This window comes from Centroberyx gerrardi, chromosome 16, assembly GCF_048128805.1.
Source record: "Centroberyx gerrardi isolate f3 chromosome 16, fCenGer3.hap1.cur.20231027, whole genome shotgun sequence".
Taxonomy (NCBI): domain Eukaryota; kingdom Metazoa; phylum Chordata; class Actinopteri; order Beryciformes; family Berycidae; genus Centroberyx; species Centroberyx gerrardi.
In genome coordinates, this window is record NC_136012.1 from 1,100,168 (window position 1) to 1,116,085 (window position 15,918).

The window sequence follows — 15,918 nt, forward strand, 5'->3', positions numbered from 1 at the left end:
CACAGAAATAGAATGGATAGAACAGTCATTCCCATTCAAATCAACGTTCCTGTCAGTTGAGTTCTGACAGTTTGCTAAGATCTTGTGCAACAGACTCATCTGCACAGTTCTCAAGCAAGTGTGACTCACACTTTACTTAGCCCAGACTTGCATTGTCACCATAGCAATTAACCCTTAAAATGACACAATTGCCCTTTTATTTGGTACTAGCCAAATTATCATGGCAAACAGCGGAAGGACCGTTCATTCATTCAAGTTATATGGGTACAAACTAACTGCTGTAACTGTGGAGGAGCATATAGTGTTGCATATGGAGGATGTGAGGTAATGAAAAATGAAGTCGAGATACAAAAAGTGAAACCAAACAAAAATATGATTTCTTATGCGGAAAGGAAATAAACGAGAAGATGTTTGTCGACAAGAGGAAGCTGGTTACCTATATTGCAGGGGGATTTATAATAGCACTGCAGGTGTCCAAACTGCACAAGATCCACTTGATAGTAAAAGCAGCAGTGCATCATCTTGGATTAACTAGGCTCACATTACATGGGAAGAAGAGAGGGATGACCTCAAAATTCAGTCTAGTCAGGAACCTCCATGTAGGATTAAAAGGTAGAATTTAGTCTCTGGTCTACACTCCGAAGCAGAAGGTGGCGGTAATGCACCTATGACGCTTGTTGTCAACCGCCATTAAAAGACAAAAAGAAGAAGAAAAATACCACCATAGCAACGAAAATAACAAAGATGGCGCCCTTTGTTACTGTTGCCTTTTCATCTCTAAATCTCTTGTGTTTGCTTCTCACGCGTGTTGCCGCCACAACTGAGGAAAATTCAACGAGCTACGACTCAAACACCACTGTGTCTACCATCCAGAATGTAACAGATGTGGACAATTTTACAACTCTACAGCCCAAGTTAGACACAACCCCGACACACGGCTACAGCACGACGGAGGATCCAGTACAACCCTCCCTGTCTACCGACCCCCTGCCTCTGTCCGGCCGGCTGCTGTCTCCTGTCACAGATGGTATGTGTCGCTAGGCTGGCTATATTAACCCACTTCTCCATACTTAGAATCATTCTATAAAGTCCGAGATGTGACAGTGTGTCGTGTGTGGGGGTAACATAACGCCAAACTACGTTCAAAACGGCAATTTAACGTTTCATTGTTCATCAACAAACGTAAATCGCTGATAGATAATGTAACCGCTCTTCAGTGCGGCGTAACTAACCCAATACACCAAGCAGCAAATACATAATTCAATTTCAAGTTTTAAAATGATTTCGCCTGCTATTCCCACAATCCATGTTCCTCCGTCATAATACACTGTGGAGGTTGATAGCTAACTAGCTAGCGAGCCGTGTGTGAATAATTACATAAATTGAGATTTTATTGAAATAAAGTGCTGCTTGCTGAATGCTGAATTTGCCAATAGATTATAACGACTCATAAAAGGTCGTAGGTCATGTTCTGCCAGGTGTAGCCTATTCTTTTGAAGGTAATCCAAGGCAACAATAAACTGCCAGATTTTTGAATGGATTTTGGCGGAACGAGCTCTCGTGGGACCATATCGGGTCTGGCTCGTGCGTAAAGACACCAGCAGAGACGCCAGCACTAAGTAAAGTTGTAGCTAGCTGTATTGCTGCCCAACTACTTTCAGCTTCCTCAATCAGCAAGAATAAGAAAGGTGAATCAAAAAGCTTTATTGTGCGTGTATGAAAGCCATTCTGACCGGTGCATTGATGTGTGTCAGTCGGCAGGTTGTGTCCATGTGATGAACAGGGGGACCTGTGTGACATCAACTGCTGCTGTGACAGAGACTGCAGTGAGGAAGTGGCTCTGTTCACCGGCTGCACAGTACACACTGTCAGGCAAGTCATCCAGCAAGATTTGCGGCTATTAATTGGACTTCACTGATATGGGTTTTTTATATTATAAATATTGTAATTTAGCATTTGTCATGAAGTAGTCAGTGTTTCCTCCAGATTTTTATTCTTAGCAGGGTGGAAAGGCCTCTGAAACAGCATTTAGACTACAACAGGATACTAAAACTTTCCACTGAAACCCAGGATAATAATGAAGCATAGACAAACAGTGTAGTATTGATCAATTCTACAATAAATATGCAACTATTCAAACTTCATCATATCCATCATATCAGGGGTGGATCACACTGACTGGACCAGATCCCAAAGACAATATTGGCATCATATATTGGTTTAACCCTGGTTATTGGCCCTTTTCACATCATCATGGTAACAGCTTCCATGCTGAGAAACCGGTGCATTACAACTTCCTGTGGCAAGTGTCTTTTTGCGACTTATTGACAAAACAATCCAACAAAAACAAAATTGTAATGGTTACGGCAGGTTGCCATAGATGGCAACAGGAAGCTGTAATGCACCGGTTTCTCAATGCAGAAGCATTGAGAAACAGAATGTGAAAATGGCCTATTATGACAATTTGATGTTAAAGCAATATTCCACCAAGTTTTAACATAGGGGTTATTCGGCACTTGACCACCATGAAAACCATAATATAAACTAATTACCAAGATTGTATGCATTTGTATTTAAATTTGTAATGTGTAGTATTGACTATTGACATTTTCAAGTTTGTCAAGATCTGTCCAGAAGTATGTACAGGCTCATCCTCTGTATGTTTAACCCAACTTCATCTGTCTTGACAGTGGTAACAAGCAGCTATGCAGCCCGGTTGCAGCGCACTACTCTTTAGGCAGCACTGTAGATGGCTTCTCAGAGCTGCACTCCTCTGTCCAGAAGGAGATGAATTATGACATCTTCTGCATTCAGTCGCAGAACCGTAAGTCAATAAGAACCGTACCTTTTGTCTGCATAAAGTATTAGTCATGAAAGCCGTTAGAACACTTTGAAAAATCAGTAGATGAAATTTTGGAATCCATCCATCCATTTTGTGATAAGAAAATATGAGTCAACCCAGCTTTAGTAATAATAATAATAATAAAAATAATATAATAATAATCTTCTGTCTTCTGTCTAGGTGTTGAAGGCTTGTCTTACGCCTCGCCTGCTCTTCCAACTGCCAGCAACTTTGACTCCCTCTTTAACCAATTTGCCAACTATATTTTTGGGTCTGGGAAGGACAGTGGGAAATTATCCACAGCGGAGAAGCAGGCCTCATCTGGATACCTGGTGAGTATCAGCCGGGGTCGGGAATCTTCCTTTATTGATGTTATTTGTTACTTATTACTGATTACCTACACAAAAATTGTGATTGGTACTGTAATCCACTGGCACAACTCAGTAATATCATTTCAGTACTTTCAGATACTATTGGATTACGCTAAACTCCACAGAATATAAAATTGAAATTAAGATTATATTTGCTGTTTCACTAATCATCCATTCAGCAATAGTTGCCTTACTCACTGTGGCCACCGACTCTGTTTTTATCTTGGAGTAACTGATGTATCTCTAACTGCTAATTTGTAATGATCAATAATGATGAGTTCATTATTGTTTATGGTTTCAGTATGGGGATGTAATGGCGACAGCAGGAGAGAATGGAGAGAGAGGCATCTTGTGGCTGCCAGCTCCTGGTGTTACTGCCTACTGTGTGGACCTGAGTCCTGCAGGTAGCTACTACAGCTTGATTTAATGCTCCTACCCTAAACTACATATACTGGATTGAGATAATTACACAAATTACATAAAGCTACACTAGGCTAGATTTTTATGTAAAAATACACCCATTTTATCAGCCCAAATCAGGGATAGACAACCTTATGCCACAGAAGGCTGAGAGTCTGCAGGTTTTCATTCCAACCAAACACTACAGCAGGCGATTAAAGGTGTGCTAAACAGTGAAATCAACTGGTGTAGTCTTGGCTTGGAATGAAAACCTGCATACTCTCAGCCCTCCGGCATATGGTTGCTTATTCCTGGCCTTACCTGGATCAACTTGCCTGAGGAGCTCAAACTAGCAGAATCACCATCATCTTTTAATTTACTTCTTAAAACCTACTTTTATAGACTTGCTTTCATGTGATGCCTTTTAATCTGATTATTTTTCCCATTATATTATTTTTACCCTCTATTCTTATCCTTTTATTTTGTCTTCATGTTTTTACTTGTTTGATGCTTGCTTTCATTTGATTGTTAAAGCACTATGTATTTTCTGCATGTTCGGCGCTGTATAAATAAGGATTAGTATTGTTTTTAAAAGTTTACTATTATTATTCGAAGTTGGTTTATTCTGTTTTTCCCGGTTGTCTCATCAGCGTTCTTACAGGAGCAGAGTAGTCGGTGTTCGCGGCGTCTGGTCCTCGACCAAGACTGCAGCAGTCTGCCGGCCCTCAGCATGCTCGCCTACACCAACATCCAGCTCCTCGCCGTGAGTCGCTCTTAACACACTGCTTTTACATGAAAGGAAAAATCCCCCCTCACATACTCTTACACTGTTAGATATCATCAATTTGTGATGTTATTGTGTGATGAAGTGTAAAGTGTATCCACTTTCCTTCAACCGGCCTTGTCTACCTCCACGTCAGTTAACGATTTCCTTTGCCTCTTCTACGATGGATTTCTCCCTGTATGATTGTTGAATGTCGGTGCAAAATGGCGGCTCTAGAAAGAAGCCCTCGCTCTTTGACTCTGAGGGACTGACACCAAAACCTGACGTTTACCGCTGATGTTTTAAGTAGCAGAAAAACATTCTGCAATCAAACTCCATTGTAGCTGTGATGGAAATACCTACGTTTGGCCAGTTATCCACGGGAATAAGAAAAATACTACACCAACAAAATGGGTGTTTTGGGGTGGATTTTTCCTTTAATAGTCTTTTTATACTTGCAATATCCAAACAAAACAACATGGATGTCGCCAAATAAATCGCACAAGATGAGTGACACAGATTTCATGTTGCATGCGACAAATTAAGTATCTGAAATGCTTAAAATACTGAGAAACTCTGTCCCACAAAACACTAAGCAAGAATCACTAAAGATGTTAATATATAAAGTTTATATAAAGTAAATCTTTTCTACTTTACAGGGAAAGAGTAAAGATGCAGCAGTAAGTACACCCACATTTTGTGTATCTTAACCTCTGACCTTTGCTTGGCCTAATAAAATCAATACCAATATACAGTATGTACATTATAGAGGTGGACTCATAGGAATCAGTGGGTGAATGGTACAACCTGCATAAAATGAATGCAATTCAGTGTAAAATAATGCCTTTTTGTTAGTGAGCATAGCTATATTCTCTTTCCATAGTGTGAGGGGTTATGTTTGTTCATACTACACTTTTAATGTGCATAATGTAAAAGGCATTGTAAGCTGATATGAATAGGAGCAGAGGCTACATGTTAAAGATATAAAGGTAAAAGCTGAGTGAATGCTGACTGACGTGTTGTTGCTGGAGGTTGTTGCTGTGGAGGTGGCGTCAGTCGTCCAACAGTCTTTAGATGGGACTCAGACTGAGGTGAAGCTCAATGGTGGAGAAAACCTGAACCCGGTTCTACTGAGCCCAGGCCTCTGTGCCAATGTGGTGCTGCAGGTGAGTCAGCTTTCTTAACTACGCAACCCATATGAGTATTTTTGGATTGACGGTGCCGAAATTAGTATTTTGTGCCAATATTCAGTATCTTTAAAACACTTTTCTGCCATGAAATTACAAGTATCCAGTGTTTCTCCCAGGATTTGAACCATATCAGGATTAGTTGCAGTACTGCTTAAATTGCGGACATATTCCAACATGTCAACAAACAAAAATGTAGTGAAAATGTTAAAATAAGTCATTGTTTGCTTCACCAATTGGACATTTTGTCCCCTCAGGTTGGCTTTGTGGTGAAGTACAACCCAGCTGGTGAGATAGTGAACGTGACGGCATCTCTGGTCCTTGGATTTGTCCGTGGAGACGCACTGCCCTTGGAACAGGAGTTTCGCATTGCATTTGTCCAGGTAGTGCACTGTAGCAAGCATGTTTTATGCAAAATGGAAAGGAATACCATTCCACAAAAGAGTTGCTGAAATCTTATTGACTGGAGAAGTACTGGGTTTGTGTTCCAGTCAGAATCAAATGACTGTTTGATTTATATTCACTTACTTTTCTAGCATGCTGTCTAGTAGTACAATAATTACCTGAACACATCCAAATTTGTAGTCATGTGCAAATTGACAATGTCAGTCAAACACAGAAACTTGTAATTCTAGAGACTATAAATGCCAGTAATCTATCTCTTTATCTGTTAAACAGGAGGTTGGTGCAGAAGTGGCTGTCCACTACAGTGGCAATCCAGGTTATGTGGTAGGACTCCCTCTTGTGTCTGGAAAAAGAACAGCAGAATATCCTTTATTTGCTTGAAGTTCAGATTTTCCTCACACTGATTTAAGCCGAACACGTTTTTATTTACTTGTTCAACCTGGGACAGTCGTTGTAGTAATGGGGGCTTAAGTGCTTTTGTCAAGGGGAATGATGTTCTGATGATTCCGCCCGGCATTGGTGTGCTGCAAAATTTTGACACAAGGCCAAGGCTTTGCCCTTAACAGTTGTCTTCACTGGGATTACGAGAAGCACCGATCCCAGAGAAACGCTGACTATTCTCCAAAGTGCTGAGGACCAGGATTGTCTCCACGGACTCCATCAGCGCTCCCCCATCCTCTTTGGCCGGGACTCTGTGTCTGGCTGCACGTTCAGGTCAGACGTCCTCCTGCTCAGCAAAATAAAAGTTCTGTTTACCTGTGCAGTGACACTTTACGCCCAAAGAAATATACGATAATGACTTGTCTCTCCAGACTGGAAGACGCTGCCAACTGCTCCCTGGTTTCCCAGGTGCTTCTGGATGTTCTGAGAGGACCAAACTATCCCCAGTATGTAGCCGCCTTTGGATCATCCCCAACACACAATCCACTGGACTGGGTGCCCATCAAGAACAACTCCAATCCTTTGGTGAGCACAGTTTGAATTTTTTATTTTTTTTCACTGAGAACAGAAGAGGCAAGGAGGTGCTGACAGCATTAATGGTTGGTAACAGCTGACATGCTCTTTACTAGGGTTAGGGATGATACTGGCCTTTTATTAAAAAAAATCGAATCAACAGTTAGTGTGGTCCACCTCTGGTATGATGGATGTTCCTCCCTGAATATGAATATGTGAATATGTTATATCAGATGTCTGACCATATGTTATATCAGATGTCTGGGGGGGTTTTACTCAACAGTCTGTTAAACCTGCAGTGAAACCTGCCTCACCCTGCCTTAAGGAGCTGCTAACCCTTAAAGAATTTCATGAGTATGGTTTTCAGTGGAGAGTCTTAGTGTCCCATGATGGTCTAAATGCTGTTTCAGAGGCTTTTCCACCCTGACAAGAATGAAATTCTGGGGGAAACACTGAATGATTTGAATTTTGTGGTCATAATAATGGTCAAAATTTTAAAAAAAAATTACATTTAAAGGTTCAATATCATCACAAAATATCAGCTAAGAATATTAGTATCTGCCTACGATAACCAATATTGATTGAACCCCACTCTTTTAGATATTGCTTACTACCTTAGACTACATTAAGTATATGCTTTATGCAGTGCTGCCAGGATCCAACAGTATGTGTCTTATTTGGGTCTGTCCAGGAAGCCCAGAGTTGCAGCATCCCATTGTCGTTTCATTTGGAAATTGAATGGACCAAATACGGATCCTTGGTCAATCCCCAAACTCAGATTGTGAGCGTCAAAGAAGTAATCCACACCAACACCAGCAACTTGGTAAGAATGGCAGAACATAAATAAAGCAATGCAATTTTATAAACTAAGACCTGTCCCAGTGTTCCAGAAAAATAGATGCAAGAAGGGATCCAAGTGTTTGTGCCCTGTCTGAATGTGTGTGGGTTGTTTTTCTACAGGCCTTGATGGCTGGCGGCAGCAGTATCCTATCAGTCAGCAGCTCGGTGACCTTTATACCGGTTTCTGCCGCTGCTCTTCCTGGTTACAGGGCCTCGCCTACTATCGACGCCAAACTGCCCTTTGACTTCTTCTTCCCTTTTGTGTGACCGAAGAAGCGTAAGGAAGCTCAATGCCACAGTCTAATAGGGTTGTGCTCACCAATGCTGCTGTATTTATTAGAGTAACATTTATCATTACAGACTGTTAAATGGCATTTATCCTGATAATTGGTTGTCAGACATTATATTTGTGTTCTCCATCTACATTATTGTATATAGTGTAAATAATGTATATGTGTATATAGACATTTGTAAGAACCAAAGAATATTCAGAGAATATTTTTAATAAAAGAAAATAAATTCATCAAAATCTGGTGTTTTCAGAACATACATTTTATATATTAAAGCAAGATGAAAATAATTGTATTTTATGTACAATACATCAGTAAAAGGAATGTCTATAGATTTTTTTTTTTTTACATTCTGAAATATAATTACAAGCAAATGATGTTACAGAAGGCCATGGCCTTAGAGCTAATAAAGCTTTACGTGGTGACCTCCAGTAGCATAAAATGTATCTGCATACTTGACAGAAGTCGTCAACCCAATAATGACATCTGAATGTTTGAAATAAATATGTTTCCAATATCATGGAAAACCTAGAAAAATACCTGGTACATGATCAATATTCAAAGTTTTTGAAAATTCGACATTTTTTGCTATAAGCCATGGATTAATCATGGAAGGGTTATGTAATATGAACCCTGTATCATGAAATGCATAGTTCATAATTTGAAAAATGATTAAGAATGGCGTGTATGAAGTACATCTTATTGTACATAATACAAAGCACAGTGATCATTAGCGCCGCAACTTTGAATTTCATAAGTTAGAAGTCTATGGCATGCTGGCGCAGGAGGGCTTGAAGTTTACCGTTCTCTTGTTCCTAGGAGAGAGAAAGAGAGAAAATACATTTTAATATTTACAGACACTACGCATTCAGATGGAATCTCTGGTGCGGTATTTTTAGAAATACTTGGGCTCAGATTCACTAAAGTTTTGTGCAGGGAAGAGTGCTCTATCACCAAAATGACCAAATCAGAATGCCATGCTATTCACTAGCCATGCGATATGAATGGAAAACTGCCTAAAAGAACATAAAGCCTCTTTGCGCCCGTTACGTCATGCATACGTTAATTACATGTAAATCATTATGTCCACATATTAGGCAAGGTAGTAGGAGGTAAGGAAGCACCATCTTATCGGCGCGCTCTTGCAGCTCGGTGACTCTGTGGACGAGGTGGTCGTAGCTCTCCTTCAGCTTGTGGACTCTCTGGTCGGCGCGGGTCTTCACCGACACCAGGATACCTGTGACACATCCGAACACTGAGAGATGCCTCCACACGTATGGATGTCTTTGGCTTCTCATCTTTATTCTTTCTGAGAAGCACATCTCCAATGCAAACTGGAGCCTAACCTTTTAGAAATTAGTAAGTATATACAACTACCTCCGACTAAATCAATCATTAGTGAATTGTGCTGATTTAGTAACTTTGTCATCTTATTCCTGTAACACTCATTAAAAGGAAAATTCAATCCAAAGTCCACTTGACATACTGAATTTTTGTCTGATTTTCTTCAATGTGCACATTTTGTACAGTTTTGGGAAAGACGACTTTTGTGTTTCAGCATTTGAAAATGGCTTGCTAGCATTCTTCTTGAAAGCAGTCGCTTGGACATGCTGGACAAGACCAAAATTTGAAATCTCAAACGTATATAAACTTTACATTTCAGGATCCAAACACACACAATCAAAAAAGGGGTACAGGTGTAATATCACCTATAAATACAACCAATGAAATACAATGTCTTAAAAGACAACCTAGCCCGAGATCAGCAGTCCTATAGGGTACTTTAGAAATATGGCCCATGATCATTTTGTTTTTTTCATTTGACATCATGAATTGCATCTGCTATCTAAATTTGTTGATTTGCATATTTATATTGGATGCATCATTTTGTATTGAAGTACTGATGGCCCAAATGGCCTCAAGATGTTGCTGTAATTCATTTGTATTCACTTTCATACTGAGTCCAAACATGACCAATGTCTAGACTTGGACGAAAGCTTGACTACATAACATGCAGCAATTAGAAGTCAGGTTAATTGATAACAACATAATCATTAGTTGCAAACCTACATATATGCATTGGAGATTTTTCTACAGAGGCTGGGTTTTAGAGGTAAAATAAACAGACACAGATATCAGTTGGCATGGAACTCAGAATGACAAGTGGTACCCACCATTAATAATTCTGGCCACCCTCCAGAGTCGCAGCAGAATGAGGAAGCCCATACCATCAAAGACATCCTCATTGGAGATGTAGACAATGTCCAACACGAAGGACACCACCACCACTAACCCATCAAACACCTCAAACTTATGCTGGAAGAACTCGAGGCGGTAGGCGAAAAGCTTACCAGCCAGCTCCACCATGAAAAATGTGAGAAGTGCCAGACTCAGGTAGTGGAACACCTGGAAAAAGAAACTTGTTTGAGGGGTCTACAAGAAGGACTAGGCTTTTTTTTGGCCAACCTGAAATGCATTAGGTCTCGTGCAGAAGTCCTTGTCTCACCTGAGGAGCAACATGGCCATGTTCCAACTTGATGATTGATAGATCTATCAGCAGCTCAGCCAGAACAAAGAAGGCATCCAGGATTACCAAACACACCACCAACACCTGGAAGCAAAGTCACAGGATCACATAGAATCACTTAGACAGAGAATTGAGAGCAGGTGCATCTCTTCTCTCCAAAATTTTGCTTGAGATCCTGTCTCCATTTAGATTAGTTTATTGCACATATTAAGAAGAAGAAAAAAAACATCATGTAACAGTGAAGGGAGATGGAATATAACACATAGAGATTTGAAGTGCAGGAGGAGAGAAAAGATGTGCAAGGAGGAGCCAAAAAATATTATAGTGTAGACCAATACATAAAAAGGGACAAAAGAAACAAATTACTGAAAAACCATATTCAAAAGAAAAAACATAGGTGCTAAAGTGGTGAATATTTAAAGAAAGCTGAGTATTTATAAGATATATAAGACAATGCACTGTGAAATCCATCAGCAAACAGGAAGAACACACTCAACGTGGGTATCACCTAACAGCTTGACAGCATTTTCACAAAACTCACAATAGTGAAGATAGTGAAAAACTGCAAATTTATGTCTAATGAAGTGTCGGTTGTACTTCCACCAGCAAGAGGCTGATTAACTCATTCTAGATTCTTAGAATGTTGCGAATTACCTGGAATCGGTCCGAGCTGTAAAGCCTTTGAAGGGAATCCCTGAAGGTCAGCTCTGTTGGATACTGGCCTGTGGCCGGACCCAGTTCCTCACTGGCCTGGTGGAGCTCTTCATCTTCCCACTTCCCTGGCTGCTTATCACCCACGGTGGTGAAATACCTCAGGTACTGAGCCATGATACAAGGCTCTAGAAAAGGTGTGGGCCGTGTCCCACCTTCCCCTCAGCTTACCTCAGACAGAATAACAGAATTACACATTTGAATTCAAATGTGTAATTTGAAATTTGAATTCTCAAATGCTGTATAGTAAGATGGTGTTCCCTTAAACAAGTATAAGAAGTTTTAATATTAATTTTATAATTTGTTGTTACTTTTTCACAGTTATCAAAGAACTGCATTATCATTAAAATGGTTTTTTTTCTGGAAGTCACAAAATGCTAACAAGCTAGCAGGCTTCCGTGCAAACTTCCGTTCAAGACAGGAGTCATGTTAGCATTTTGACACTTCAAGAAAAAACATTTTAATGATCCTGCTGTTGTTTTACAACCGTGAAAAGGTAACGACAAATTATTTACACCATATATATTTCACATAAATGATTAGAACATAGAAAAAGCAACCACAGAAAATGTCAATTTATTGTTTTGCTCATAGAAATTGAATAAGGTTTCGCACTTGTACCACACTGTGTCCTTTTTGCCACGTCATCGCCATTCTTATCTATACTATGGTAACTTGATTTAAGCTAAATAGACTAAATTAGACGCACTGCTTGTGAACCGAATGATTATAAACTGGACAAATAGAAAAAAGCACAACAAAAACCACATTTTACCAGCTGAGTTGTTTTAAACGATGTCTCAGCATTATCGTACAAGATTTGTTCAACTCTCATCTCCACATTTATACAGTTATTCTATATGAATCTTCGAATGGAAAATCTAACGAATAATTTTCAAAATTCTAAAAAAAATCCTTTAATATATACAGTAACTATAGGTTTTTTAAGTGCACTTTACAAGCATGGTAACTTACTTGGTAACTTACTTGCAGCCCTGTTTATTGTGCTCTGCGCTTCATTTAGCTCTGCAATTCAGAATGACATGGCATGTCAGCATCTCTAGAGATTTCCCCATGTGTTGTACAATCTATGTTTACTTCTCCTTTTTAGGTTTGCAAAATCTCGAAGTGTTGAGAAACCAAACCAACACACTAGGTGGCAAAAGGGAAGCTGTATTTGGCCTCCTCCTTGACGGGTCAGAGTCCCCAATCAGAGTTACATGACATCCACCTCCATCATCATCACCATCCATCCCCCTGATGAAACCGACCAAATGCCATTGCCCCCTCTCTTTCTGCACAGTTAAAAGTCACAATGAAACTGCATTTTGAGAGCATCTTGCTTCCTGATGTATTTCCTGTTGAAACAGGATATGTGGGGGGTATCAGGTAAAGAGATAATTTATTTGATGGGAGGGGCGGGATTGTTCAAAAATCTGTGATTGTTTCATTGGCTAGAGTTTTTATCTAGGCCTCTAGGCCTCACTTCAAGTAAAGAAGAAATAAAAGTACTGAGATTTTAACATAAAAACATATCATAAAATTGACATTTTTGGCATAAATTGTCAAATAGGTGATGATAGCATGAGCTAAATAGGCAAAAATGACATTTTTCATTTCAGTGTGACTTTAAACGTCATCCTGAGGGGAGGATTTGGCTCTAAGAGAAGCTAGAACTCCGCAAGATAGCCTATCAACTTGGAATTTCTGTGTGAACACAACACTTAAATGCAGGTCACACACTTAATATTTGTTGGCAGGATATGTCATTTTATTTTAAGGAGGTCACTCCCCGATACGTTCCGTTCTCTAGAATGCAAAGAGAACGCCACGCCAAACTCCATTCAAAAGTCTTGCAATTTAATGAAGCCTTGCTTATCGGCAAATTTCACTAACTGATAGAACATAGCTTGTGAGCTTATAAGAATCGTTAGGATGTAATTCTAAGTATGGCCTACATCATATGCACCAAGCGTAATTTTATTGCAACAAAATGTCAACTTTTAGCATTTGTTTATACTGCTCGCTACCTCCCTCCACGGTGTATTTTGGTGGAAAGTCGTGCCAATTAACAGGCGAACCTATTTTAAAGTTAAAATATTAGTGAAATAAGAATTGCTCGGTGTGTAGAATATATGCCGATTTGAAAAGTGGATTCTATTGATTCGCAAAACACCTTATGTTATGTTCTACCGAGTGTTTATGTTGGTCCGATGGGCAGAAACATTACACTGACCGATTTTTTTAACGGAGTTTGGTGTACAGCTAAACAACACAGAACGGAACGTTATCTGGGGATAACTTAACCCGTAGTTACATAAACTTTTCCTAACAGTTATTGATATAGAAATTAATGCAAGAGTCTGGGTATTTTGTCCAAAGTACTAGTAACATGGACATCACAATGTGAACTCGTGATAACACACACACCTCTGATTTGTATGCCTACCAAGCATTTCTAACACTAACGTTATCTGGTTTTCGATTGTGTTCACAGTTTGCGACTATAAACCAGTCAGAATGAAGCTTCTTCGTTTAATTTGCGTCTATGGCTGCATACAAGTGACCGTGAGTAACTAACGGGTGCAGTGGCTTACCTTTATTCTCCACTTTTGCATCCAAGACGTTGATAATACACTGACTGTTTTTCTAAAACCCCCAAACTCCGCCTCTGCCTCCAAACTCGCCGCGATACGTTGCGTTCTGTCATGAAGAGAACGTCTGGCCAACCTCCTTTCAGAAATCTGGCCATTTAATGTTGCCTTTCTTATCATGAAATGTGCACACAACGTAGAACATTAATTAAAACCTTTGAGGAATTATTAGGATTCACTTTTCATTTCGGCGTACAGTACACCAGGCAACACTTATCTTATTAAAAGTTTAACCTCCCATTTCCACCAAAATACACGATAGTGATCGGTATGGCGCTGTGTAAATGATTTCTAAAAGTTGAGATTTTATTGAAAGAAGTTCCTATAAGTGCTTTTATGCACGCCGAAACGAAGAGTGGCTACTTAAACTTAAGAAAAGCTCTCGAGGTGTATGAGCAAGGCAATATTAAACTGGAAGACTTTTGAATACAGGTTGGCGGGGACTGCCCCCAAATTAGCATTTTCCGAGGAACTTCCGAACTTGGGAAATCCAACACATTCCTGGTTCTGCATTCTGTCATGTGTTTATCTGGTGAACCCAACCTGTTGACTCCATAGTAGGATAGTAGGCCTATCCTATCAGAACTGAAGCTTATGGGAAATCTGTGAGTGATGGAAACTGTCAGAATGGTGAAAGTGGCATGCATGCATTTTTAAATAAAATTGTCAATTGTCCTTTTTTCTCTTACAGTTCCATCTGCCTGACATAATAGTGGCTTTGGGACATTTTTATTTGATGAGAGCATTCTGTCCAAAATTCCAAAGCAAGTATGCATTTACAGCATGGGGGAATCCCAAATGAATAAATGTATTCTCATCCTTAAATTTACACTGATTTAAACACATGAATTCATCAGAAACAGGCCTAATTTTTGGTCCCAACTGGGTCCCAATGGCTGGCTAGTCTAGTACTCACTGACTGGGAAATCTATTGGAGTCAGAATTGAAGTAGTGGGCATCCTAATTTACTGGGCATTTGGTGAATTGATGCAGCCTATCTGAATGAACTATTGGTTAAATTTGAAAACTGAAGGCATACTGTCTTTATTTGTTTTAATACAAATGCTTATTTTTTTATGAATTATCAGCTCAGTTCTTAATGTGTGGTATGGTTTTGTTATACCTATACTTTCAAATTAAATTCAAACTAACCCAGTCAGTTTAACAGACAGACAATAAGTATTATCAGCATCAATGTGACACAGCCCTGTTTGTGTGTTCATGTTGAGACAGGCCAAATGACAGAAATCAATCCATAGGTAATAGTGTTGTTACCATCAACATATTGAGCGGTACAGAAAAATCAACTCAAACATTTTTTGTTTGTAAGGCAAAATAAAGTGAGAATATATACAGACTTCCTGTATAGTGCCGTCAGTACTACTACAACTACTACAACTACTTCTGCTATACTGGAAACAATACACAGCACTCAACACATTCCAGCACACAGTTAAGTAGTGTAACATCTGCAGCACTTTGTATTACTTGGGGTCCCGAGGGCTGAGGCAACATCACAGCACTGAGATCAGTTGGGGTCACCGTTTGCTCTGCTGGGTACAGGTAATCTGTTTTAATTCATGCATCTGTGTGATACGATTAGAGGAGATTATAAGGGTGAGGAGGAGAGCGTTTCAGGACTTGGTGACAAAAAATAAATGATCATTGACAGTAAAAAAAACAAAAAACAGTTGAGTTTCAAAGTATTTTTCAAGTTGGCAAAAACTTGCTGTAGTGACTTACTGAAGTGACTTACCTTGTCTGTATCCACTAATGAAATGATAGCTTTCCAAGTCAGAGTTCTTTTATTTCTTTTTTTTTTTTTCACTTATTCTTTATTTAATCAGGTAGTCCCATTGATCTCAAGAGAGAGCTGGCCCGTATTTGATTCAAATTCAAACATGATACAGTCTTTCACTTGCTAGTGAATAAAAGTCAATGACAACTAAGGCACTGTGATGAAAAGGCCTTCATT

General features: G+C 39.5%; 2 protein-coding genes across 6 annotated transcripts; one reads left to right on the forward strand and one right to left on the reverse strand.

Annotated features, from left to right (window-relative positions):
• Positions 1-744: 744 nt before the first annotated feature.
• Positions 745-8,289, forward strand: LOC139927957 (tectonic-1). Its single transcript, XM_071920275.2, has 14 exons — positions 745-1,027; positions 1,755-1,872; positions 2,691-2,824; positions 3,023-3,174; positions 3,515-3,617; positions 4,263-4,375; positions 5,035-5,055; positions 5,407-5,541; positions 5,820-5,945; positions 6,244-6,329; positions 6,544-6,681; positions 6,780-6,933; positions 7,613-7,744; positions 7,882-8,289. The coding sequence occupies exons 1-14, from the start codon at positions 745-747 to the stop codon at positions 8,026-8,028; spliced, it is 1,842 nt and encodes a 613-aa protein (XP_071776376.1). The 3' UTR covers positions 8,029-8,289.
• hvcn1 (hydrogen voltage-gated channel 1) lies at positions 8,249-13,944 on the reverse strand. 5 transcript variants are annotated; one of them, XM_071920270.2, is made up of 7 exons: positions 13,887-13,944; positions 12,265-12,315; positions 11,233-11,460; positions 10,558-10,662; positions 10,226-10,457; positions 9,176-9,288; positions 8,249-8,866 (listed from the first exon to the last, which is right to left on the reverse strand). In XM_071920270.2, the coding sequence occupies exons 3-7, from the start codon at positions 11,404-11,406 to the stop codon at positions 8,810-8,812; spliced, it is 681 nt and encodes a 226-aa protein (XP_071776371.1). In that variant the 5' UTR covers positions 11,407-11,460; positions 12,265-12,315; positions 13,887-13,944; the 3' UTR covers positions 8,249-8,809. The 5 variants fall into 5 exon arrangements, with proteins under 5 accessions (XP_071776371.1, XP_071776373.1, XP_071776372.1 ...); XM_071920272.2 differs by having other exon boundaries at positions 11,233-11,455; positions 13,887-13,938; XM_071920271.2 differs by having other exon boundaries at positions 12,277-12,315; positions 13,887-13,932.
• Between the last annotated feature and the right edge of the window lie 1,974 nt (positions 13,945-15,918).